Raw genomic sequence first — 26,858 nt, forward strand, 5'->3', positions numbered from 1 at the left:
TTAAATCAACTAAAAGAACAACTTTAACAAAACTAGAACCCTGTAGTTACATCAACCTCATTAACTTTAAGTTAATGAGTCTAAGTTGAAACAAAGGCAGTCTTCAAGTTGAGTGAACTTCGATTTTCAAGGCAGCAGGTGAACTTGCATTTCCAAGTTAAACTACCATGAAATGTCTTACAGTGTACCCTCTCCGTCTCTGCAAGATTGGGAATGATTGAGATTTCTCTTGGCACAGCTACCAGAAGACTTACAACTTTCAGACAGGTTGCTCACGTCACATTTACGTCGTCTCTCTCAGTTGGAGGCTGCGCAGTAACGCTCAGCGCTCACCGGAAAAGTGCTTCTAATGTCCTTCACTGGTCTCCGTCCAGAGACACGGGATCTGTTGGTCCATTATATACTGTCTATGTACAGACTATTTGACCTCAAACTTAATTCTTAAAAGAGATTATTTTTTATATTCAGTGCATTGTTTTTGCAGAAACTCAATTTTATAGTGACAAAAGAGTTATGAGTTCAGGGAACTACGCAATAGTTACATTTAAAGAAAAACCATCCATAGTGAAGTTGTTATCATTTTTCTTTGCAGTTTCATTACTGAGACGCCTGTGGGACTGTGTGTCAGCATGAGGGGATACAGCTCATTTGTTCAATGCTAATGTGATGGAAAAAAGATGAGGTCAGCGAGGCATCGGAGTCACCAAAGTGGGATTGATTCCAGATCAGATCTCACTTACATGAGAAACATGCGTGTAAGCGTATTGATTATCAGTGCTCAGAAATCCTCAGTGCCTCTGGCTAGATTAAAGGTGCTGGAGCCAGAATCATCAATGTCCTTCACCTCTTGCCTCGTCCTTCTCTGACAAGATTGTGATTATCTGACTCTGTCAGCTCTTCCCACCGTTGGCTTCACAGCGTTAACAACTGGTCAGCATAACTTTACTGGAAATCACACTCGCTGAGGGTGTTTAATTAATAGCTACAAATTCCATTTGCCGGAGTATTCCCCCCGGTATTCAATTGACAAAACAGAAATCTAACACGTTTACACAAATGCAGCTTCATTCTTTTGTTTTTATTTGCATGACAACAATGAATAATATCAAGAAATAAATAACTCAACTTAACACTTGACACACAAAAGTCTATGGGCCTGTTGCCAGAATGTATCTTCAGATGTCTCTCTTTTCTTTGCCCTTATGGTTTTACTTAATTTAGTAGAAATTAAAAGCGTCAAGAGCAAAGCTGCTTCTGTACAAATATCTAATCATTCACAAGGTGACACATGTAGACCTCAGAGGCGGCCCTCCTTCACAAGTCTCAATGATAATCTGCACTTACTTACATCACTGATTATGTCTGTGGAAGAGAAGGCCCACCGGGCATTCACTCTCGCTATTGCACAGAGACAGAGAAACACGAAACAAACAAGATTGATAATAGCCTGCGGTGCTCATCCCTGGGGCCAAACAGCTAACAACTCTTGACAAAACAGGGTTTAGAACGGCAGATGGATTGTCTGTAGAAATGAAAGGAATGTGCATTGGGAGTGTAATGAAGAGAGAGAGCTTGGTGCAGGCTTTTCCCAGAGTCCCTTTGAACGAGCCCATGGAAATTAAATCAGCCTTTGACAGTTCCCATCGACTGATTCCACCTGGGGACAATGACCACAGATACAAATATACACTCATCAGCCTTTGTTTTATCCAAAGAAAAGAGTGCTTTTAGTAATTACAAACAATACTCTTGTGGTTCAATAAAGAGACAACTAGTCATTGGGAGAGTTACAACTGGGCCAACTAAGAAACTGAACACAGGCATCAAAATCTTTTTACTGGCTGTGACGAGAAACATGAGATGCATCTATTTATGAAAAGGGTAAAGCCATTGGAGCATGTTTGGTTAAAAACACATTTAATTTACTGGTTCTCTTCAATATCAAAGCTTTCAAGCACCTTGAAGTTAATTACGACTCTCACTTCTCTGTGTTGCTGATACTAGATATGACTTTGGATTCAACTGGAGGCTGTGAGGACAACTAAGTGGCATTTTAGAACAGTCTGCTCATACAAAAGATGAGGATAATTGTGGTTATTACAACTTGGGTCTTTTGTAGTTTTGTCCATGAGTAATAATATTGTAACAACATATCAACATCAATAAAAAAGAAGATCATACAGATACTATACAAACCCCCCCCCCCAACCCCCATTTTAGTTTACACTCTGACCTCCTGGTTCAACTTTGACCTCCTGTACTTGCTGTAGTTGCTTGTGCACACAGAAACAATGAGGAATTATTGGCAACATTGTTTATAGTTTTTCTCAACAGTATCGCCTGACAGAAATGTCGATATTTGACAATTCTGCAAAACCATGGATTATGTGCAATGACATGCATGGAAACTATGACATGTTTAAGGTTAGGGAAAGTGACTTAATGTTGGCAGTGGTCTTCCAATATGAACTTAATTCCATACTTGGCTGGTTTCTCTACACTGGAATACTACCATTCCCCAGTGTCAGGTATTAAATGGTTGGAAAACCGCACTCTGAATCTTTGGCAGGGACACCCATCCACTTTCTAGATAACACACCTGAGCCTGTTGAATGAGACAGGCATGGGAAGCTTTAATCATCAGGTATAACTGCAAATGTTGTGCTCATGTCTGTAAAAAACAGGCACAGAGATCAAATCCAGAAGCTGTCAGGAAACTACACCTATCGCCGGAAGCCCTCGGGCAGCCGTCATTACTGCAGTGATGTGAAGACCAACTACTACCTGACACATTTAATCAAGTGAGAGGGTCCACATTTAGACAGGCATGCTCCACAGGGAACGTGCAGAAGGGCCTCACGGCAAAAGGAAGAGAAAAGGAGAAAAAGACCATCTTGTCTGATTGATTCTCTCAATCCTTGATTGAAATTCGTCCACTGCCATTCAAATATGTGACTAGAAAGAGTGATTTAGTTTGAGTACTTTAAATGAAACAATGCAACCCAAAATATTAAGAGTGTTCATTTTGCATGTAAACTGCAATAAATTGTTGTTTTGACATTGAAAAGGGTTCAGATTAGTGCCGTCAGAAGACAAATATCTCTTTCCAAGAAATCTTTTAGTTTCTACACGTTTCACAATATCATTTAATTATTTTTACAATATTTTCATCAAATATATCTACAAACTGCTGTTTTAAGTTACATGTTGGCCTTCAATGAATCAGTAATATCATATTTCAAGGGCTTGCATCACTGCAGACCTGAGATAAGGGGATAAGTTGTTTTTATTCAATTTGATTTCAATATGAAGGATTTGGAAATTACTTCAGTCCTTAGAGAATACATGCAGTATTTTGAATGCAACATCAATTAAACACAATATAATGAAGCTGTTGAATGCAATTCTTATCTAAAAATTACACGATGTAGTAAAATATAATGTATGTTGCAGGTTTATAAGTGTCTCACACAAGACAGTTCTAATTACTTTAAATGAATTTAATTAATCTATTGGCCACTGTGAAAGTCCCATTGTGCTCTACTGCTGACATTCAATACATCCTGAACCTGACAGCAGATGCACTTAAAGAGATATTACTGGAGAACTTACGGTAACACTTTACTTGAAGGTATCTACATAAGAGTGACATGACACTGTAATGAACACATGACACTGTCATGACACATGAACCCTAACCCTAACTTGTCATGACAAAAACCGAATGACACTTAATGACAGAAGCGTTATGTCATAAACGTTTATGACTTGTTTATAATGTTTATGACACATTCATGACAGTGTCATGTCACTCTTATGTAGATACCTTCAAGTAAAGTGTAACCGAACTTACTCTATAGTGTACACGGGAGAAGCAACAACAGGTGGCAGGTAGCGGATGATAACATTTAAGGTGAAGATACAGGTTTACTACCACTTTAACTTGCTGAAAGCGTGGAACAAGAAGGTCCCTGTTTGTTCGTAGTAACATTGGTAACTGAGAAAGATAAGCTGGACTCGATCATGCAAATAACCGGATCTTCCAGATGAATGTGCTTGCTCCATTTAGAACACATGTCCCATCATGGTGCTACCAGTTGCCAGAAATTTTTTTCTTTGAATCGGACTTTGAACAAATACTAATGAAGCATAGCGTTAGTTCAGGCAGAGCACTGAAGTTGCACTGTTATTTGGCTGATTACCTGTTTTCAATATGCTTCACAATCATTGGCTCATTCACAAGCTGTGTGTCTATGTGATACTATAACCTGAGACTTATCACTGTCACTCTGCTGATTACGCTCATGCCAACACTGTTTGCTGCCCAGTTTCCCCCGACAACCCTTAACGTCGTCTGTTTGTGGTATTGATTGAATTGTATTGCTCATGTATGTGTTTGTTTTGTCAAGGTTTAGCTCTCTTAGCAGAAACCATGTTGCTGCTCGTATTCTGTGAGAGCTTCCCTCAAAGAGCAGAGCCTTTTCTGCTAAATATAACTATATAACCACTTGAATTGACCATTATAAATGGACAGTTCCTTGATGTTAGTGTCTCTAACTGAAATAGTTTTGTTGATTTTACTGTCTCTAGAGTCCAGGGGACATGAAGTTCAGTTTGGCTTGGGATGTTTAATGATACTGTCACTTTCCAACATCTTATTGACAAGCTATATCCTTGGTACAGGAAATAAGGTACATCAAGGTAGTCACAATACTGTTTAGCTAGCATCTACTGGTGTATTGTATTATGTTACTTTAAAGGTCTCATATCCATGTATTTTTTATTATAAAGCAGGTCGACGTGCTATATAAATACTGTGAAAGTATCAAAACACCCAATGCACAGAGAAATGCACACAGCTCATATTAAAAAACAAAAACGGCCTTCAAATGAGCCGTCAGGACTTCCGTACAGTTATGATGTCACAACTCTGCTATAAATAGGTAGAAACTGCCACTACGTTACAGTCATTTTCCAACTGCAATGACGCCGAGAACTCAGATGCGAAAGACCTGGCAATGCTGACCAATCAGAGCAGACTGGGCTTTTTCGGGAGGGGGGCTTTAAGAGACAGGTGCTAAAACACAATGTTTCAAACAGAGGGTGAATACAGGTATATTCAGACAGAGTATGAGAAGAATAATGTGCTTTTTAAACATGTTAACATGTTCTAGTAGAAATCCAAAATAGTATGAACTTAAAAATGAGCATATGTCTCCTTTAAGTAGAAGAAGGTTTGGCCCATAGGATTGCACATGATGTTGGCAGATTTTTCCTCCAGCTCATTTGGGTGGTGGGGAGTCATTTACTGACTGGATGAGTCCCAAGCATGTTGTTTAGTGAGGTTATGTTGCAGTAGGGTGCAGTTTCAGGCATCATGTGTGACTGGAGAGTAATTAGTGACTCAATGAGTGGATTGCACAGCTTTAGGTAAGTGAATTAACAGCTGAGTAAACAGTGCTTACATATACCATTCATAATGTTGTGTATTTGTTACAGTAAGTCTGGATCTACACACACTTGTACGCACACATAACACAGACTATGGACTGATTTTTTTATTGATTTTAACAGAGGGCTCTGTGTGACAGTGTTTTGGTCTTATTTATTGTCCATCAATAAGCCCAGTAGAGACACAATACTAGGCTACATTATTACAACACAAATGTAAAAATGCAAGTACATCATTTGTCTACATTTTACTGCACCCCAGCAACTACAGTATATATAAATATATTGTATTACCTAACAAACACACGTCACATTTATTCCCTGCTTTTATGATTTTGTTTTTTACAATATGAGTGTTTTTCAGTAAATCATTTGAGAAATATTACATTCTGTTACCCCAGGAGGGAAGCTTCATAAATTAAAGTGAGAGAAGTGTCTTTTTCAATCTTATCAGGTCATGGTCATTATTCAAAGAAACAGACGTTGACACAGTTTTATAGTTTCCTGAAGCCAATTATAAAAGTTGCATCAAGAAAAGAAAATAGACCACAAAGTTGATTCTGTTTAGTGTATACACTGTATAACTGGATGAGGGCAACACAAGCCACGTACATACAGCGTGTGGCATACCAATTGCGTGACTGCCATGATGGCACGGATTTAAAATAATTGATAATTTGTCTCTTTTTTCCTTGTTTTAGTGAACATTTTCTCATCTATTAACTTCAGTCAGTTTATGGATAGGCATATAATAACAGGCATAAAACATATGTAAAATTTGTTTTTCATATTATGTCTTGACCTAAAATCCATGTCTCACTCTTAACACAGGATCATCCGTACTCAGAACGCTTCACGCCTTGTTTTTGTTGTGATGAGGCATTGACAACATTCACCAGTGATGGGGTCTGTCATCGCTCAAGTGACTGCATAATGCTGGGAATCATTTAGCCGAACATATGGATGGTGCTATCAAGGTCTCTTTAGTGGTTTTCAACAGAATAGGCCTGTTTAGTAAGCAGGATTTGATAGCCGCATTCCTACACTTATAAAATGCAAGTCAATTTGGAAGTAATCCAAGTATTCAGAATACATTACTCAGATTGAGTAATGTAACGGAATACGTTACAAATTAAATTTTTGGGCATGTATTCTGTAAAATCTCATCCACCAATGCAACACAAATGGGATCAGTAGTCGCAAAGAATCAAGCCAAGAGAATCTGTATTAAATGTACTTTCCTTCAAACACTACTTGCAGATAGATCACTGCCAAGACTATGTAAAATGCTCTTTGAATTTGTAGCTCTAACATCGGAGAAAAATGCCTCAGCTACAGTATGCAGAGAAAGACAGTTGAATGAGTTCAAGATAAAGATTTTTTAAAAGCCCTTAATTCATTCCTGTCATTGTAATATCCCATTGAAAAGAGGGTCCTGTTTTACCACAAACAGGGGTGTTCTTAAGTATTATTTTTCATTAGCAGAAGTCATCATATTGCTGAATCGATAATGCATAATTCAGCTTGTTACATCACTGGTTTTTCATTTATTTTATTTGTGTTCTTTTGTTCCTGGCTTCTCTGTCCATTGTGTCACAATAAAAACAACTTAGAGGCACTGATGATGATTGCGCCCTTTATTCTGACCTCAGTGGAGGAGGTTTGTTTTCTGTTTTGTTTATCTTATTTTTGTCTGTGAGTTTGCAATACATCTCAACAGCTTATTTCAAATACAGATTTCATGTTTTAATTACTGATTTATTGCTTTCCAAATACAAAAAGTAAATTTAGCGGACAGGAAAAAGTGAGGTAACACTTTTCTTGAAGGTATCTACATAAGGGTGACATGACACTGTCATGAACACATGACACTGTCATGACACAGTAATGACACATAAACCCTAACCCTAACCATAACATGTCATGACAAAAACCGAATGACACTTACTAAAAGAAGCGTTTATAATGTTTATGACACGTTCATGACAGTGTCATGTCCAGTATTGGGAAGGATACTTTCAAAACATATTCCGTTACAGAATACAGAACTTTTAATGAAAGAAATTTAATTTGTAACGTATTCTGTTACATTACTCAATCTGAGTAACGTATTCTGAATACTTGGATTACTTCCACATTGACTTGCATTTTATAAGTGTAGGAATGTGGCTATCAAATCCTGCTTACTAAACAGGCCTATTCTGTTGTGTTCTTCTGTTCCAACTGGCTGAATGTGTACCTAAACAAGCAGATAGATTGTTGTATTTCTAGTAGCGAACTGCATACTACAAAAATCTAACCGCAGTATAAGCTACCACAAGCTAATTTTAGCTAACGTTAGCTAGCATGTCAAACAGGGCTAGTCAGTCTTTCAACGGCTATGGGGCTAGTAAATCAGCAAAAGAAAAAGAAAAACATGGTGAAATGGCAGAAATGATAATTCATGCTTAAATAACCCTATATGATCATATTTCATAATTGATGTGATTTATCAAGTAGAAACAGATAGGACTGTAAAGCCCCACTTCTTATTTATTTTATTGGTTGCACCTAACATAAAAGAACTACTTGAACAACAGAGAAATTGAATGTGATCAAGCATTCAATAAACACTTCCATTCTAAAGAATGAAGGACATTGGGAATAGAGTTGAACTGTCAACAAAAGAGTCAACATGAACAGTAAGTGTTCCCTCATTTGGTAATTTATTTAGATATTTTAAGTTCTGCTTCAGATTTTTAGCCAGCAGTTAAAACACCCAACTACACTGTGTTTTTGTGAATCGCACACTGTAGAATGGCCCGTGGGATCACTTAAAATGGTGCATGAGCACCAAGTGTATTGTGTTTCTACAGCATGGCAAAGCAATGACCTTACCTTCCCTTAAAGCAAAACATCCTTGAAGTAAAATAACTGTGATGCTCTGAGGCTCAGGAGAAATCTCCATCCCCAGAAGAGACGTTGGCACAGGCAGACCTGCTTTGGGAAGAGGAGTGTCGGAGGGCCCAGCGGGCTGATGAGTCACTTTGAGGCAGATCTGAGAATACCGTTATGGCTGCAGGGGCTGGAGAATGTCTTAAACCTGGAGAGCTGCAGGAAGGAGTCTCCCCCTCACTTCCTCACTAATATTAAATGACAATGAATGAATCATTTTCTTTTAGTTCACATGTATTCAGGACACTATTAAGACACTACTAACTATTCAACATGATATCAGTCTACGTCTTTAGGTAAGTTATGTGGTTAGTTTTGATAAGAGTCAGAACTGATATGACATATGACACGAGGGGGCGTGTTTGTATGAAGCTGATTTAACCCAGCCCAATGGCAGGTGGGAGAGATTAAGATTGATTCCGGAAGGAGGAAGACAGAAGCGAACAAGCTGCTGTTTATTGATGTTGATTAGCTACAGCTTAGATCGGCCCAAAAAATCAAGCCCGAACCTGCCCGAGCCCGAGCACGTTGTGTCCGAGCCCGGCCCGGCCCGAAACATTAACTGTAATTATGAGCCCGAGCCCGATTTAAACCCGACAATTTTTTAATACGTGGGCCGTTATAACTGACGTTCTCAACTACAATTCAGAGTTGTTTGAACTGCAGAAATCTGTTTAGAATAATACAACAAGGACAAAGCCTGTAAACTGCGCTGTTTGTTTAGAATGGAACGGATCGCAAGTGGATCCGAATGAAGAAACGTAAAAAAAAAAAGAAAAGAAACAATGATGAACAACATATTGTTGTCATTGCCCACGACTTGTTTAAACTGCTTCCATACCTCCGACTTTTCTCCACACTTGCTCAAAGTTAATTCTCCTGTTTTTCTTTTTTTCTTTACATCTTCAAGCGTCCGGTGTGATGCGTGCGAGAGGAGGAGACTCCGCGCATGACACGTGCTGCATTTTGTAACTGCAGCCTAACTTTTGTACACATTTGTTACTTTTATATAGCCTATATATATATTTATAATATTTCTGATTATGGCATAGCTATCTCCCCACCCAAATAGGATAATAAGGTAATGGGTAAAAAAAATGATCAAGGGTCCGGCCCAGGCGCGGTCCGGCCAGGCCTGAGGATGTGGCGGAAAATAACGCCCGTCGGGCTCGTGCTTGGGCCGAGAATCTAAACTCTAATTAGCTGCAGTCTGCAGGTTGACGCTGAAAAGACACACTACCACACGGAAAATCTATTGAAGACAAAGACTCTGAAAGACTATTTTTGTTGTCCCACAACACACCTTTTAAAACCTCAACTAACCCACCAAAGAGCGGGCTCGCAGAGAAGTTAACAAGAGACGCTGGAGCTGCTCGGAGCACAGGAGCAGACTGTCCCTCCCGATGACCCACGCAAGCAGGCCCGGCTCCAGAACGCGAAACGACACAGCGGCTGGGTGAGTCAGTTTAACACAGCACAACCCCTTTTAGGTATACACTCATCCAGGTCAGCTTAGTCTCATTCTCATGTTAAACGCAACACGCAAGGAGAGGAAACAATACCATTAATGTTACGAGCTAGGTTAGCCTTTAGTAGCTCTGTGTCTTTGTTATACAAGCCCAGGTTAGCTTAGTCCCGTAACACTATTGAATTATTGTAGCCATGCTTGCATGATGCAGAGGTAGACACTCAGAAATGTTTTTATGACAAACACAAAGGTATGTTTCTAACGCAAAAAGAACAGGGCTATTGACAATATGAAGGAAATAATAGTCTCTCAATTCACAAATGGTAAAGATTTAGCCTGAAGTTCAAAATGCCATGCAGAAGAAAATTAAAGAATTCAGAAGGTTCTTATCTGTCTGTGTATGAGAAATTACTTTTTTTTTTATCTTAAGAAGGCTGTAGAAACCGATGAACTAAATGCAGTGCATAAGGTCTCCTCTGAGCAGAGCAAAAGATTACCTTACTCTATTATACAGTAATTTGAAAGTGAGGTAAAGGTTAATGATGAAAGGAGGGCAACTGTCTATCGCCAAAGGTGCCACACAGGCAGATTACTCACGAATGTTTTACAGAAACGACTCAACACTTAGGAAATGTTTTCAGTGATGGGTTACAATGATTTTTGAAGTATTTCTTAGGTAAATTTAGATCTCCTTGCTGATTATCTGTCTTGCTAGTTCTAACTTGGTCCTAGTCAGCTACAATGAAAACCATTTGCTGTCTATTATAATGGAGGATTTAAACATGTGAACCCTTGGTTCTAGGGGTGACAGCTGCGTGATAATGTGTGTCTATGATTGTGCCAAAAAAGCTTTTGGTTATTGAGAATTGAGTCAAAATGTGTGAAAGAGTTTAAACAAGAGAGCTGGAGAGTGTGTAGGCTATTAAAATCATGCACCTAAATGTACAGTACAGAGGAGCAGCTTCATTAAAAACACAGTGAAATAAAACAAATATAGTTGTTTTTCCAAATTCTAATATAATGTGTCTGTGTGAATCTCTTGTTATAAGTAAAACAAAGGTATATGTCAAAACAACAATCTTTTAAAAATCCTCTCTTTTCTCTTTGTCAAAATTATTTAAATATTTTTGATGACTCATCAAGGGGCATATACATATATCTAATTAAATACAAATTGGGGTGGCTAGCTAACCTGCCCAACAGAAAAAAAAAACACTTTAGCACATAAGCATGTTGCTCGTAGTAGCTAGCAGAAGAATATCATGCATCAGAGGTATGTTTTTGGATTTCTGTTGGAAAAAAAAAACGTGTACATGTCACAAGTGGCATGTTCACTGGCATTTGAATGTTTTCATTTCTCCCTCCCTCTTCAGCCCCATTTGAGGTCAAGCCCACTGAGATTCTACATGTTGTCAGTTCCAGGTCAAGAAATAATCCCAATGCATAAGCTTGGTCCTAAAACTACAATGTCTGGTTTTCTGTATCTTCATGTGTTAAAGCAGGAAACTTAACTTAGAATCACAGTTTTACGAAATCTATAGGTAAACATGTGATGTGTTTCTATGAAATAAAACAAAGGCCACAATAATAACGCAAATGAGTTGACCTCATGATATCACACACCAACAAATCAAAGAGTGGGAGGTTACTATGGCAACATAGATACAAGATAGCAGAGGCATCCACTAACTGCATGTTTGACTACAACATCCGTTGCCTTGGGCTTTCTTTGTGTTGGCATTTTAAACACCAGTTGATTTATGAGGACTATGGTTAACCCTTTCTCAGATCTCTGCAGGGTAAATCCAGACAGCTAGCTAGAGTATCTGTCCAATCTGAGTTTTCTGTTGCATGACTTTTAAACGTACACATGCTCCACCAAAACAAGTTCCTTCCGAGCCTATTTTCCAGCGGCACAGCATCTTTTCTCCTGTGCTTAGCACCGCCCAAGACAATTGTGATTGGTTTAAAGAAATGCCAAAAAAACAGAGCACGTTTTCCTCCCATCCCAGAATGCTATGTGGAGTAGCCAGACTCTCCTCCAGCACGCTTTGGAGGAGGGTCTGGCAAAGTGAGACTAATATCGTGTGTGTGTGTGTGTGTGTGTGTGTGTGTCAGTGTCAGTCAGGACGTGTTAATTTAGTATGCCAACATGCCCTTTAATGTTACACTTAGTGCTGAGCTCTACAAAATGCCAACAATGGAACCATTGTTTCCTGTTCTAAATCTTGTTCACTAAGCCCTTTTTTTGAGTACTGGTTGAAATGCACACTGCATATAAATATCCATTTTTCTTTTCACTTAGAATACCTTGCTTGTAAATTTTATTTTGAAAAACCAAATGGACAGGTTTATCCTGAATTCCATTATCAAGACTACTTGGAAGGTCTGCAAGATGCAATTCTCTCACGTCTAACAAAGATTACAGACCTGTCAATCAACAAAAACCATATCCAGCACAGGATTCTGACATTCCAAGAAATTCCTTTTCGGCAAGACCACTAACACAATTTATTTATTTAAACAAAAACATTTAAAAACAAGTTTTTTCAGAACACTGATATCATCGAAGTTTCTTGCTTTTTTAGCCTTTCTGCCCCCGGTTGTGAATTTTATTTTAAAGCAGCTTTAATTTAGCTTGGATGCCAGCCGAACTTAGGCCTGCCCACAACATTCGAGGTCTAGATTCTGAGTATGACGACGTCAGGCTAGCTTTAATTAATTGGCCAGTCATAATGTTGCTAACCAACCTAGATTCGTAACCATGGCAACATGCAAGAACATGGGATTACTAACTTTTTGCATTATAACCTTACTTCTCAGTTTAAATTGTTAAACAAAAATATGCGTATTAAAAATCTTTTGCCCATGAGTTCAACCTTTGTGTTTATATCTTGTGTTAAAACCACCAACACACCCCTCACTGCGTCTTATGTCATGGATTATTCCTTACTTACACAACTTTATACCATTTAGGAATAACTATATTACATTAGACAATCTTAGCTTGTGGCGATGCAAGCCTATTAGGTGAACAAATTCCTCCAGTGGACCGGACATTATTATGTGCAGGCATGTGTTGAAGATATAGCTTGCTTCAGCAAATGCCTCATACTTGGCAGAAAATTAAATTAAAATGACCAATAGGGATTACAAAATAGCATGAGCCAAGTAAAACTGTTTTTTGTTTCTGGCATTTATGAGAGCAAACTGTGTGTTGTGTTTTGATTAACATGTCATTTACATTCAGTGACTCAGAGATCATAAAAACATAACTGCAGTTTCCTTCTCATGAAGGGGTTAAAACAAAGGTGTGTTGAGCATTTTGGCAGCTCCTCATTAAAAGTGAGGAAAACCTAAATAACAACCACACTCCAGTTGACAGCAACCATTTCCTCGCATCATATTGCAGGCAAAAGACCCTGATTTCCTCCCTCATTATTTAGTTTTTCATCAATGCTTTCATATATTATTTTCAGTGTAGTGAAAAAAACCTCTTGTAAGTGAATTGCAGCTGATTGTCATTGACTTTTTTAAGGGTTACATTCTTAAAATAAAAGTACTATTTGCAAATCACAGTTCAAGACATATATATATATATATATATATATATATATATATATAATCAAACATAATATTGACTAAGCTTCAGTCCTTATGCAAAAGTGAGATTATGCAGCACAAATGGTTTGGAAAGACTCTATGGGACATTTTTTTTTAAAGCTGACCACAGCTGCTGCACCGTAAATACACATTTTGCATGAAATATTGCTTGAAACACAATGACACAACAAAACATACATGTTTTTCCATACAGTGAAACCAACCAGGATGGCTTCACTCTTAATCCACTAAGTCTTTAGCAGCGTTGGAGCTTTAGATAACAGAACTAGCATTATTATGTATAACTGCTGTTCTATACAGGCTTTGCTCCTAAAAAGGGAACACATAGACCCTTGTGCACACAACTAAAGGTTAATGCCTCTCTTACGTTACATGTGCATATAAAATATTTATATTGTGATACACTGTATATATTTTGTTCATACACAATAGCGGCTATTAACAACAACAAAGCAAACAAATCAACCCATAAACCAAATAGCTTGCAATGCAAATGTATGATTTATTTTTCTGCTGATATGAGCAATCTCAACCTGCAGGAAGATATTAACAACCACAACATTGTCACACTGACAAGCCCTGGGCTTGTCACACACACACACACACACACACACACACACACACACACACACACAGAGCCTAGCATCTGTGAGGGATCAAGTGCACGAGAACACCTTCACTGAGTCTAAATTAAAATGAGAACCTTTTCAGATGAAACCTGAAACTATATATAGAGCAAAAACAAGAATGACAGGGCAAAGGTAACATTGTAATCAGTTCAAAATGACAGAGCAGTCTTTCCTGGAAGTTAGTGTGGGTGGGTACTGGGTAGCCAGTGATGTGCAGCTGTCGGCACGGCTGAGCCATAGCATGGGTTAAACAAAACCACCACTGAGCTGTCAATAAAGCTTTGCCAAATACCAAAGAAAATAGCCAATTATGTCTGTCTCTTTCTTTCTCCAAGTCACACACACATGCATAGCTACAAAACTGTAATTTTCACAAAGGAGGGTCGAATGAACCAGTCTTGAATCTATTCAGAGCTGTCCAAAGACATGAAAAGAATTGAGCTGGTTAGTAAAATTGGCCTTTCCTCCATCGCTTCTCAGTTGCCTTGACTGTCCAGCAGCAGCAGCAGCAGCAGCAGCAGCATACCTCTGATGAAATGAGCACAAAACCTCCTTACAGTTACCATTAAGATGAGCAGCTTCTCATTTCCCTTTTTCAAATCGCCCTGTGCGCATAGACTGTACTGTATAAAAAGAGGAGCCCTTAAATGATGAGATTGAAGTATTTCAGCAAAAACAACCAGTAAGTTAAATCACAGTGGGAATTAGTGAGGCATGTAAATCTCCTGTAAATATCTGACTCACCATTCATCCACCTTGCCAAAGCATTAAAACAACCTGATGAGAATGAGCTATTAGCTTTTGCCAACATACAAGTTTACTGTTGCCAACACTTGTCATGTGGAAGGAGATTTTGCAGTAATTGCCATACATAATCTCCAGCTCTATCCACGTTTTTTGGACACCTAAATGATGTGGTAAGACAGGATACATCATTTTCAATCCAAGGTAATAGACTCTGTGTTCCCTGATTGGATTGGTTTGTGTGGACTGATTTATCCAAAGGGCATTGCATTGCTTTGTTTTCACATTCAATGCATGTTCAGTGTTTACCTCTTTACCCTGTGTGGCTTTTGGCATGCCATGGTTTAAGGAGCAGAGAGAGAGAGGGTAAAAGAGTAAACATAGTTCATTCCCTATTTGCTATCTTCAGAAACCTTCATAAGAAGCAAATAAACAGTCAAGTTTTTTGTGTCAAAAGGAGTCCAAATCAGAAGCAGTGATACTTTAGTACCGCTCTGCACATCCCTAATATGAATGAGTGACAAAGTGGCAAGAGACATTGTGTGTGGGATGCACATTTCAATTAGTGGTTGCAGAAGTTTAAAACAGCCAATTGGCCAGAAACAATATGATATTACAACAGACTGTAGGCCTGGCCCTTGTCGGAATTGGGGTCTTGTGCGTGCACCGGTGCACGGTAACTGTGTGGCTTATGCTGCAATGTTTTCATCCTACTAGGTAGAAAATAATATTAGATTGGGGGGTTAGTTGAGCATGGGTGATTTAATGTGGCATAGTTCATATTTCATAATTTCCTTTTTGGAGCTAAGCTACTGTAACCTGCTGCAGAGCTCTAGTGTTATCTTGACATAGATCACAAAGGCAATGTATTTTCATCGTGTGCCTAGTGGTCCTACCTAACCAAATCAAAGATCACCAGCTTAGTGTCTACATTTCACAGACACACTCATCAATCTCTGCTGCTCCAAAGCCTTGTCTCAGGACACAGTTGTGTTATAGATGAAGCACACAGAAACTACTGTGTGTGTTCTGTCCATTTATCTGCTACCCTGCAGCCTGAGCAATAAACCTCTCTCACGACCGACATTATTATCCAAATTCAGCACCTTGAATACTGAACCATGCATGTGAATTATTGCCCGTCATAGAGGTGACCCATTCTTTCAGAGCAGCAAGGAAATGTAATTTGGAAATCGCATAGTTTGACAAATTAATCAACTCTCTCCCTCGTGTCAGATACTTCACTGACTTTGGCGTATGCCTCAGGCTAATTTTACTGAATGACAGTGCCTTGCTCATTATCTGTTTTCAGCTCCCTTTCTAGTTCAGGTGTTCTCTTCTAGGGGGATACTTGATTAGATCGCAGTACGCTGTAATCCAACATGAATGAATGAAATTGAAGAAGATAACATGAAAACCAATGGAGAGAATTTAAGGAAATATTGATGTATAGGTTGTTGTGATTTTATAGGTTAGTAGGGAATTAAGACAGGATGATTTTTATTTTTCAATCAAACCACTTTGAACTTTCAGTAACATATTTTATTTTAGCACATTCGGACATCAGCAGAGGGATTGTCACTTCTGTTCGAGGTCGGAAACTCTAATTTATCAGGAGTGAAGCAGATTCACCACCCCGGTATGTCGATTTCAAACTGAAGAAAAACTGGTTGGTCACTTGCATGCATTACATGTTTTCCCTATTTTAATAAAATATTACGTCTGCAATTGCAGGATAACTAACAGCTGAGGCAAAATACACCAAAATACCTTATTATGAGGGGCATTTATGTAGCATTAATGTACTGTTTAAAACTAAATGAAATAGTCTATTTTATTTGTTTTAATAATGTAATTTTGTTTTTAATGAGAGAATGAGTGAAACCAAGACTATCTAGACCCTTTTTCTTGATTAAAAAAAAATATATTTTTTAAATGTATGTATTAAAGTGTTAAATCTATAGACTACAAACAATAGCAATATGTATTTGACTAGTCTGACAATTCTTTAAAATACCTTTTTATAGATAAAAAAACTAATAATTGAGGTAGTTAAAATCCTAATTGTTACCCATCAGCTTCAGTGAGTAAATGTTACAGTAATAGGCCTTTTTTCACAGCAGACATTTTTATTTGTCATAGAAGGAAATGTTTCTGACATTAGCAATGGTTCTGTAGCCATGACAGTGTGACAGTGAGCCAGCATGCACGATACCCTAAAACTGGAGCAGCTATATGAACTTCAGCCATCATTTATTTTATTTACAAATGCACATATGTGTCCTCTGTGAAAAAAGGGCTACAGTATATGACTTATGGGATATAATATTTAAGTAAAACGCTCTACAGGTCTGGATTTCTTTTAAGTCTTGAGAAACTTGATAAACTGGAAGAAGGACACAAACAGATTCAAGTTACAGGACAGATGTTGTAATCACTTGGTCACCATTATGCAGTTCAACACCTTGCAAGCTTTTAATCCTGTTTAGTACAAATGTAGTCTCATTGTCAACTCATCTCAATCAGAATAAAGATGCTAAATATCCAAAGGAATCAGAGAGTGTAGCCTAGCAGAATACAATCCTATAGAGAACACAACAAAGAGTGGAGTGACCTTAATGTGTCTTCAGAAAATAAAAATAAAAGAAGAATTGGCCATCAAGGTGATACAGTTTATTGGGCCAGAGGCTGAGTCCCTCCACTCAAGCTCCCACTGCACTGTTAAATATATATATTTACTACAAAATCTGACAAAGTTTGTACACAAAGTCTAGTTGAATGTTATGCAACAGATGCCAAATTAACCCCAGATAGGAATTAGGAATTAAATTAGAGGAAATACAAGGATGTGGGTCAGAGATTGGGGGCCTGCCATAATCAAAATAATAAATAAATTAGCACTTTTTGGGAAATATGAGCAGACACAAGGTATGATAAACTTCGTTAATTTCCCCAATTAGTTTATATTTAAGGTTATAATCATAGCATTGTGGAATACAAAAAGAGGTCATAGTGGTTGAGAATTTGTCCAACTTGCCACCAGAGAGGGCAGGAAGTGAGAGTATGGAGGATATGTATGGCCATGATTACTGACTTCTCACTTTGATAAAATAGATATAAATATGTGATATAAATATAATGTTGCATATTCAAGGTTGCACATTTAGTGTGTCTAGACACTGTTAAGGTGACTTGAAAAAAAAAATTCTTCTTTTTTCTTCTTTTTTGATGTTGATTAAAGTAGGTCACAAATGAAAAAGTGAAACATGTATGTAACTTATGATACGTTTGGTTTAATGTTAATGGCATATGGGGCAGGAAAAATAATGTAAAAAAAATACTCCTAAGGACTAAACTCTCAAATGTCTTAATCCCACTTACAAGCACCGCTACAAAGGTGGTTATTACCAGGTCGTTGATTGCAAATAAGACTTCAATAAGTATTAATTACAACCACCACTTTTAAATAGCGCAAAAGAGGCACACTTATATTTGCCTTGATTTTTTTGTAGGCATCAAAAATCATGACATCCTGTTAAATGCAGACAATCTGCATCGCACATTGAAACTAACCACAAAGGATTTCAACGACACACAAGGGGCTGACACATGCTGCTAAAACCTAAGATGTCCCCATTTACAGCAATGTTTGCAATAAAGATTTTAAAAAAGTCTCCTCACTTTATTAAATGATCACTCATATCAAACAAAAACCAGATAAAGCATATTTTCCACCATTTATTTTGCCATAAGAGCATTGGACTGATATTACTCTAATCTCTTTGTTTAAATGTTAGAAAAGTAGGTGATACACCTACTAACAAAAAATGTTTTAGCTTTGGATGTAAGTGTCTTTACTAATATACTGCACAGTATATTTGGCCTTCTGGGAAACCATTTTCTACATTGTCTTACATTTTTTACTTTGAAAGAAACTTATGCTTCAGTGATGATGAGCATTAGGGAAGAGAAACAGACTGGATCAATACAAATACAATTTACAGTTCGCTGCTGTATGGATGATATAATCTGAGATGCATTAAGTCTGGCAACTCATTTGTAAGGGTCTTTTAAAGAAAGCTAAAATCAAATGCTGTGTAAATGCAATGTTAATAATCAGTCATGGTAATGGCGATTTTAAATATGGACCCCATAAGGCTGCATTTACACCAAATCAGGCGTCATGGCAAAAACGCCAGTCCTCCCATCATTTGAATGTAGGTAGTGCCTTTAGCCTGCGGTGGTGGGGACCACATGAGATGCCGAAAAACAAACAAATTTAAAACAGAATCAACTTTTGGAGAAACACAACCCAATGTCACACTGCGGTGGCCAATCTTGGAACCTACTGGTGGTCAGACAAAACACAATGGAGTTGTGGCCTTGTTGGATCATTGGGTAGAGCAGGCGCACATATACTGAGAGGTTTATGCCTCGACGCAGAGGTCCAGGGTTCAAATCCGACCTGTGACGATTTTCTTCCTGATTTCCCTTTCTCACCTAGCTGTCCTGTCAAAAATTAATAATAATAATAATAATAATCTTAAAAAAACAAACAAAAAAACAATGGAGTTGGGAACACAAGAGACACAAATGGGCCATTTGAGTTAGACTCCCACATTGCTGCTCAACCCTGCACTAATCGCTGCAACGCCTGATTTGGTGTGAATGAAGCCTAACTGCATTCATAGTTTTATCATAAAGCAAATGTTTTGGGAATATTAGCAACATGAATGTAGTCAACAACAATGTCAAAAACAGCTCGTATTACTGTCACTCTACAGAATATGAAAACTAACATTGTCTACACTAATTAATGTGTTTTGACTGATGCAAATGAATAGATTATTTTCAAACTAATGAGTGAATAATTAGTCATAATTAAGTATGCTAACAAGTTCTGATTTATTAACTGATTTCTCCATACCGGCTTCATCAGCGTTCACTGCATGCCAGGCTTTATTTTAATGATGCTGTCTGTCCCAATCAGTGTCACACCATTCCTGTAGAGAAAAAAAGTTTAATTATGAAACTTTCACTGTTCCATGCTCTGTTGACTCTGCTTCTATCTTACACAATTCTGCATTTAGAGTCATAATAAGGCAGTGATACGGAGGGGGCACTCTTCACAGATATTATAAATCCAGGAGTGATGCAGCTAAAGGAATTAGGAGTACTTCACCTAAGTGCTCTTCAATACAGTCAATAATGAATCATGGTAAGTTAAGAGCATCATGAGCTAATGCAGTTATGGTTTTACACAGAGGTATATTTTAGTACATTCATTGTACGGAAGTCCAATTCCATATGTGAACATGACATCTCAACGTGAGGAAATGATGAACCCAGAGGGCACAATGTTTAATAAGGCAAGATGTTACAAAGAAGCTCCTGCATTTACAATACTGTGAATGTCAAACTGGTGCAATGAGAAGCAGTCAAAACAACTCAAGCCGCACATGAGAGGAAGATTAATTATACTTTGCAGAGTTGACACCATCTATAGATACAGTGATATCATATAGAAACTCAATTAGCACATTTTGATCTATTGCTGTTACATAGGCCTATGTGTGCTAAAGATCTGTTGTATAACATAACCAGGCAACAATGGTTGAGACAGGATCACCAACTCATGGAAGCTGTGGAAGATTTGGCATCCTATTCCCCTTTTCTATGATGCATTGTCATCATTCATTCTGAAGATGAAAAAGGACAGAAATGCTTAGTTTTTGCTAGAACATCAGAAGAGCTTTTTTGGTATCACTACAGCGAGCTTGAACACAAAAACAAATCCATGAAAATGCAAATGAGGACAGTGATATTCAATGTTGTAGTGGTGCTTGTTCAAGAACAATAAAACTCATAGTAGCCATAGATGTAACTGGACAGATTGCTTTTTTTGTGGTGTCTTTTGTTCTACATCCATAAATAACTGAGACCACATTGTGTTTGAAGTCAGATACATGCAAAAAATGTTGAGTGGTAGGCCATACCGTTGTACTTCCGGATGTTGTCTCCCTCAGTAGCTAATTAAAAAGACATCTTTTTGATCTCATAATAGCCCTGCTGCCAGGGTAAACAAAGCAAGCGACAATGACACAATAATGGGTTTTTGCATTTCAAGAGAAGATACAACTTTAATAAAGGTCTATTTTTAACAACATCTTTAGGTACGATAATTATTAAAACATCAACTGTCACAGTCTATGAACCCTATAATGATTGTCTGGTATGAAAAACTTACATTTTGTTCTTGAGCAGTCTAGTGATGAGATTGGAAAGTGAAGAGTTAAGAGAGAAAACATTTACTATCAACAGTTTAAAAAAAAAGACAGCTATTCTACACAAGACTACTGCCCTGTCTGCTCATTCAGTCACCTAACTGCCCTGTCTGTCTTGATTGACAGATATAATAATAATAATAATAATAATAATAATAATACATTTAATTAGCACTTTTTAAGGACTCAAAGTCGCTTTACAGGGCAAGGTAGAAAACAAAAACAAAACAAACAAAAAAAAAGATTCAGTCACAGATGAAAAAAATGACATTTGGGATTTTTTTTATTGTGAATCAAAAGCAGATTGTCAACCTTTTAAAAAATAAAAACAGCTGGAATTGAATAAAAATTACACCTGGATCTGTAGTTTTAATTTTGTTGGCATGGACGCGCACACACCTGTCACAATACAAATTACGAGTGAAAGTTCCACGTTATTTCTAAATATTGATTGGTTCAGAAGTTACGTTAGCGCAGCATTCTGGCTCGGCCCATGGATATAGATATCTATCTATCTATGATATTAACCGTTCGACCGTCATCGGTTGCTGACATACATCCATGGCTACTGTAGCGTCAGGTAACCATGGAGACATATCCTGTGTTAGCTAAAACTGGTTACTTGCTTGTACTTGTACTAGGGATTAGATACGTTGCTTTTCATTGTAACGCTTCAAACGCTTTGGGGTAACCTTAATGTAAACAAAACACATTTTATCTGGGTAAACTCGCACGACAAATATGTTTCGGAATTATTTTCAGGTACGTTAATTTGAAAGCCACGCTCTTTGTAAATAACATGTTTTGTTTTTAGGCTAAAATTAGCTTTAGCTTGATATAGCATAACATTAACGTTGGCTGCAGGCAAATAGTGAAAACTTACCCTGTTTCTTGCAGGGTGGATCTGTGGTTGAGATCTTTAGTGGACAAGGAAAAGACCCTGTAGAAAAATGGAAACTTTGCGGAGGTCCGTCATCCATACATAAGGTGAGTTTTCAGAGCTGCTATTTACGTTAACCGTAGCCTATTATTAGGTGATATACTCGCGCTCACTATTGCGCATTAATCAATTTAACTAGCTAGCCTCCATGTCCTCTACGTTAAGCTACCACACAGGGCCAGGATATAGACAACAACAAATACAATGCAGTCCAATAAAAAACATAACACGGTCTGAATGATTACCGTATGGCTGAATTAACCCCTCTGGATGAAGTGCATCAAAATTGAACTTCAGCCTGTGAATTTACAGTATAGCAGGGCTACATTGTTACCTAGCTACACAAGTTCCCATGGGTGACATCGTTTACGTTACAGCCGTAAATCAGATGTAAATTTAGGGATGCCAGCACACTATACAAATTGTATGAGAGATGTGTTTTAAATTGTCACAATGAGGTAAAATACAAACTCATGTTATCAGTAAAAAAGTTAACTTGTGTTTAGTCTCTTAACTTTATGTGATATTTTTATTGAAGATGCCAGTAACACTTCAAAATAGAGCTGTTGTTGACACATAGCCTTTCCATTTCAAATCTTGTGTATATGCTCACACAAAAACATGTGCACACTGGTCGCATTGGTATACAATACTGATCATCATAATAACTTAGCAATGCCTTAGAATTAACAAGGCCTCTTGTGTATTGTTTTTTATCTTAGGAGTACAATAAAGAAGTCAAAGGGTTTGTTTACTGCCTGGAGGGTAGCAGCCAGACAGTCAAGATGCAAATCCCAGAGAATGGGAAAATGTCTCGTAAGTCACCCACCACACTTGCACCCATTTATAAATTATATTTTCTTATGCACACGTTAATAGTAATTCACTTATTTGCCTATTTGTTTTTTCTTAGTTGGACTTCTTCAAAGATTCTTGGTCCTTCAAGTGAATATTCCCCCATGTAAAGATTTTTCCATTGAGCTTGTGTAAGTACAGCAATTCTTTATAATTCCTTTTTTACATGGCAACTACCTTAGAAAAAAACATGTGAGAGCATGTGCTGTTGTAGATCTCAATACATCTTTAATTCTGTTGTTGAGAAAGGACTTGTATTACTGTTAGTGTAGTCTATATCCTCAACGTTCCACTTCCAGGATTGCTCCGTTGCCGACGGAAATTCCGCTGGATTTTAATCATTTAAGCCAGATATCCGTTGCCTTGGGCTTCCTTTGTGTTGGCATTTTAAACTCCGGTCGATTCATGAGGACTGTGGTTAACCTTTTCTCAGATCTCTGCAGGGTAAATCCAGACAGCTAGCTAGACCTTGTCCAATCTGAGTTTTCAGTTGCACGACTAAAACAACTTTTGAACATACACATGTTCCACCAAAACTGAGGCTATTTTGTAGAGGCGCCGTTGCTCCGTGCGGTGCTTAGCGCCGCCCATGACAATTGTGATTGGTTTAAAAAAATGACAATAAAACAGAGCACGTTTTTCTCCCATCCCGGAATGCTGTGTGGACTCGCCAGACCCTCCTCCGCAGCGCCACGGTGGAGGATGGTCTGGCAAAGCGAGACTACTGTTAGTGTTGCTCAATATGGTAGCTACAGTAATCTTTGATAGAGTAAATTAGCACTTTGTTACATAAGAGAACACTTTATTTGAAGGGGTGTGCATAAGACTGACATGACAGTCCAAAGGGTTCCACTATACTTGAGATCAAAGGAATGAATTATGACACTGTTATAAAAGCATTTGACAGTAATCAAACGTTATGACATCTTTCTGACAAGTCCAAATTGTTTCACTTTACTTGAGGTCAAGGAAAATAATCATGACACAATTATAATGGTCTGATGACAGCCAATTTAAAAAACCAACCACTTATTTAATGTAATGTTAACACATAAAGCTAAATAGTTTCTTCAAAGCTATAGTGCGTAGTTTCTGTCGCCCCCATGAGGAATTCTAAGAAATGACAACAACACTGTCCAAAATGACGCAAGACTTCGTTGGTCATGCACCACCCCCACCCCTCCCCCACCAGTTGCTAGTAGCTCAAGGAGGAAACGGTGGTTTAAAAAACAAGATGGACTCTTCAGAAGAGTAACTATCTTTTAGTTTTTATGTCTTCTTCGTCTGCAAAGCTGACTGTTGCTGTTGCTTTTTCTCAGCGGTGACGTAAAATGCATCACTTGAGCTTCTGCGTGCGAAAGTTGCCGGACGGCACATTTTGTAAACATAGCCATACTGAGAAATACAGAGACAGTTTTGTGGAGCTGATAGTCTTAATTAGCTTTTCATCGACTCATTTGGCAATGGCTTGAATGTAACAGACGTTCATTAATATAAAATAGTTGCGCACTATAGGTTAAAGTTTGATAATTAGGCCTGCTATGACATATTTATGACAGGTTATGTTGTCTAGGTTAAAGGTGCTGTAGGTAGGATTGTGAAGATCCAGGACTTAGCCAAAATTTGAACATCGACAACTTCTCAGTCCCTCCCCCCTTTCCGCTAAAGCCCAAACGGTCTCCTAAGCCCCTCCCCCCACAAGGGAGAATGAATGCGTGTGCATGAGCAGTGATTGACACGCAGTTTGACACCCCCCCCCCCTTGGCCCTGATTGGTGCATCTGAACAGGGAGCGCTGGATTTTTGCAAATCACACTACAGGCTGTAGGTGGTGCCAGAGGAGCTGGATTTTTTTTTAAATGACCTGCTTCATGTAGTCCTACTCGAACATAGGGTCAGTTTCAGCAAATATGACAGAAAGTTATTATATATTATATATATATATATTAAGTTTTATAAGTCTTACCTACTGCACCTTTAATGTCAAGTTGTCATAACAAAGACATTGACAGGTTATATTGTCTTGCATAATGTCAAATGTCATAACACAGAGATTGTTGTCTTGGTCAATGTCAAGTTGTCTTAACACAAACATCTCAAACAATGCTAACTTTGCATTAAAAGTGTTGTAATTTACCTAATGACACGTAATGACAACAGTCATAAAGACTCCATGTTCATGACATGTATCATGTCATGGTTATAACGGGGTCATGTTAGTCTTATGGACACCCCTTCAAATAAAGTGTTACCGAGAATAGTTAATATTCTAATGTACCGTGAAATATAGAAAGTAATCATTGAATCAATTTCCCTTAGACTACTGAAAAAAACATTAAAACCAGCTTGTTAACATCTAGTATGAGAACCCCTTGAGCACCTGAAAAATGTTTATTGATTGAAGAAAAATTCCACTCTGTGAGTTACCAATTTTCTTATGATCAATAAAACACAGTTTGTGCAATCAAGACTCCACATAAGTCTATATTTAAAGGGGCTGTACTCGATATTCAGAAGATAAGTGGTCTGGCATTGCCTCCACACGGCTCTAACAGACTGTTACCCAACTCGTCAAATACCGATGCTTTCCCACAGCCCTAACCATCAGACACTGATGCAAAAGGCACTCACATGCACGTGCAACCAGATCGGCTATCAAAAGAAATAATAGAGCAGTTCAGATTACAACATACACAGGAGTGTGACTTTTTTCTCATACACCATTACTCCACCATATTTTTCCATAGCAAATAATTGTTTACTGCTACATTACAGTGTATAATGTATGTTCTGAATATCGAGTATAGCCCTAAAGTCTTTTATTGTGCTCAAAACGCTTCATGTGTGAATTCACTTCATGGGAAATTCAATGTATTACAGACTCAGGCTGCGGTACAGTATAGATGCTCTTGTTACATTTCTGTTATGTCATGGGAGCCATATAGAAAAACAAAACTAGGAGGACACACTGTCAAAAGTTAAAATAATTTCTCACTATAAAGTTACCTAACTACTTTTTTTTTGTGGAAATATTGCTTGCTGTGCTGTTCTTCCATTCAAGTGTGTCATGACAGCTGATTTCACATCACTAGATTAAAGTGAAAACACCTTTAAGAGCTTACCTTAGATACCGATAATGCTTGTGGCTCTCTCAGACTAGGTCTTCTTAATGACGCTGTTGATGCTGGTGATAATTTCTGTTCTGGTGTCTGTTATTCACAGGACAACTGATTTAGAGCACCTGAAAAGAAGACTTCACTTATCAACAGTACATAAAGAGTTGTCTGCCACACTTTTGCATGCAAAGATACCTTTTGTAGGATTGAAACGCAGTATTGTGAGTATACTAACTCATCCTTGACATATTCTTAGTATTTTTTTAGTATCGTTGGTATTCATATCTTAAGGTAGGTATTGAGTTGCATATTTAAGTGATTATTATCATATTGTTTCTGTTGCCGCAGTGGTCTACTTTGTGCATCGACCTTGTGTCATTCACCGGTGAACTGTTCAAGGGGTTCTTGACGCTGGATGGCATCACTTTGTTTGCCACCTGTAAAGTCCGCAGAATCTTCACCATGAAAACAGAGCCTACAGGAATGTTAGATGATGGTAATGATTATTGTCACAACAGAGTTTTATCAACTTACCTTAAAGTCCTCTCCATGAGTGGTTATTTAAGAGATACTAGCTAAGCACTGGAGTAAGTCAGTCTTCACGTTGAGTAGATTTGTTCTGAGTTTAGATGAAAGTCTGTGTGTATGTGTGTGGAGAGAGGAACACTTGTCTGAGAGATCAGTGGTGTTTTTTGTTGAACTCTGAAATGGCTCAGCAGAGCCAACAACTGGCTGCTCACTGCACACCACTACTTGCCAGTAAAGACAGCTTGTCATTTGTATTTTTCTGTTGATCAAAGTGTTACAATCACCC

At 38.0% G+C, this 26,858-nt stretch overlaps 1 protein-coding gene across 6 annotated transcripts in view; it reads left to right on the forward strand.

Moving 5' to 3' along the window:
• The first annotated feature begins 21,703 nt into the window (after positions 1-21,703).
• Positions 21,704-26,858, forward strand: part of cfap20dc (CFAP20 domain containing) — a 34,496-nt gene continuing 29,341 nt past the window's right edge. For 3 of the 6 annotated variants that reach the window (XM_036002304.1, XM_031287749.2, XM_031287750.2), the window contains exons 1-6: positions 21,704-21,896; positions 22,032-22,121; positions 22,797-22,890; positions 22,988-23,060; positions 26,151-26,265; positions 26,393-26,540. In XM_036002304.1, the coding sequence (XP_035858197.1) occupies positions 21,876-21,896; positions 22,032-22,121; positions 22,797-22,890; positions 22,988-23,060; positions 26,151-26,265; positions 26,393-26,540 (541 nt within the window). In that variant the 5' untranslated portion in view covers positions 21,704-21,875. The remainder of the gene's footprint in view (positions 21,897-22,031; positions 22,122-22,796; positions 22,891-22,987; positions 23,061-26,150; positions 26,266-26,392; positions 26,541-26,858) is intronic. The other 3 variants (XM_031287752.2, XM_036002305.1, XR_004897642.1) reach the window with 3 other exon arrangements.

The sequence above is a fragment of the Sander lucioperca genome, chromosome 6 (assembly GCF_008315115.2).
Source record: "Sander lucioperca isolate FBNREF2018 chromosome 6, SLUC_FBN_1.2, whole genome shotgun sequence".
Lineage (NCBI taxonomy): Eukaryota > Metazoa > Chordata > Actinopteri > Perciformes > Percidae > Sander > Sander lucioperca.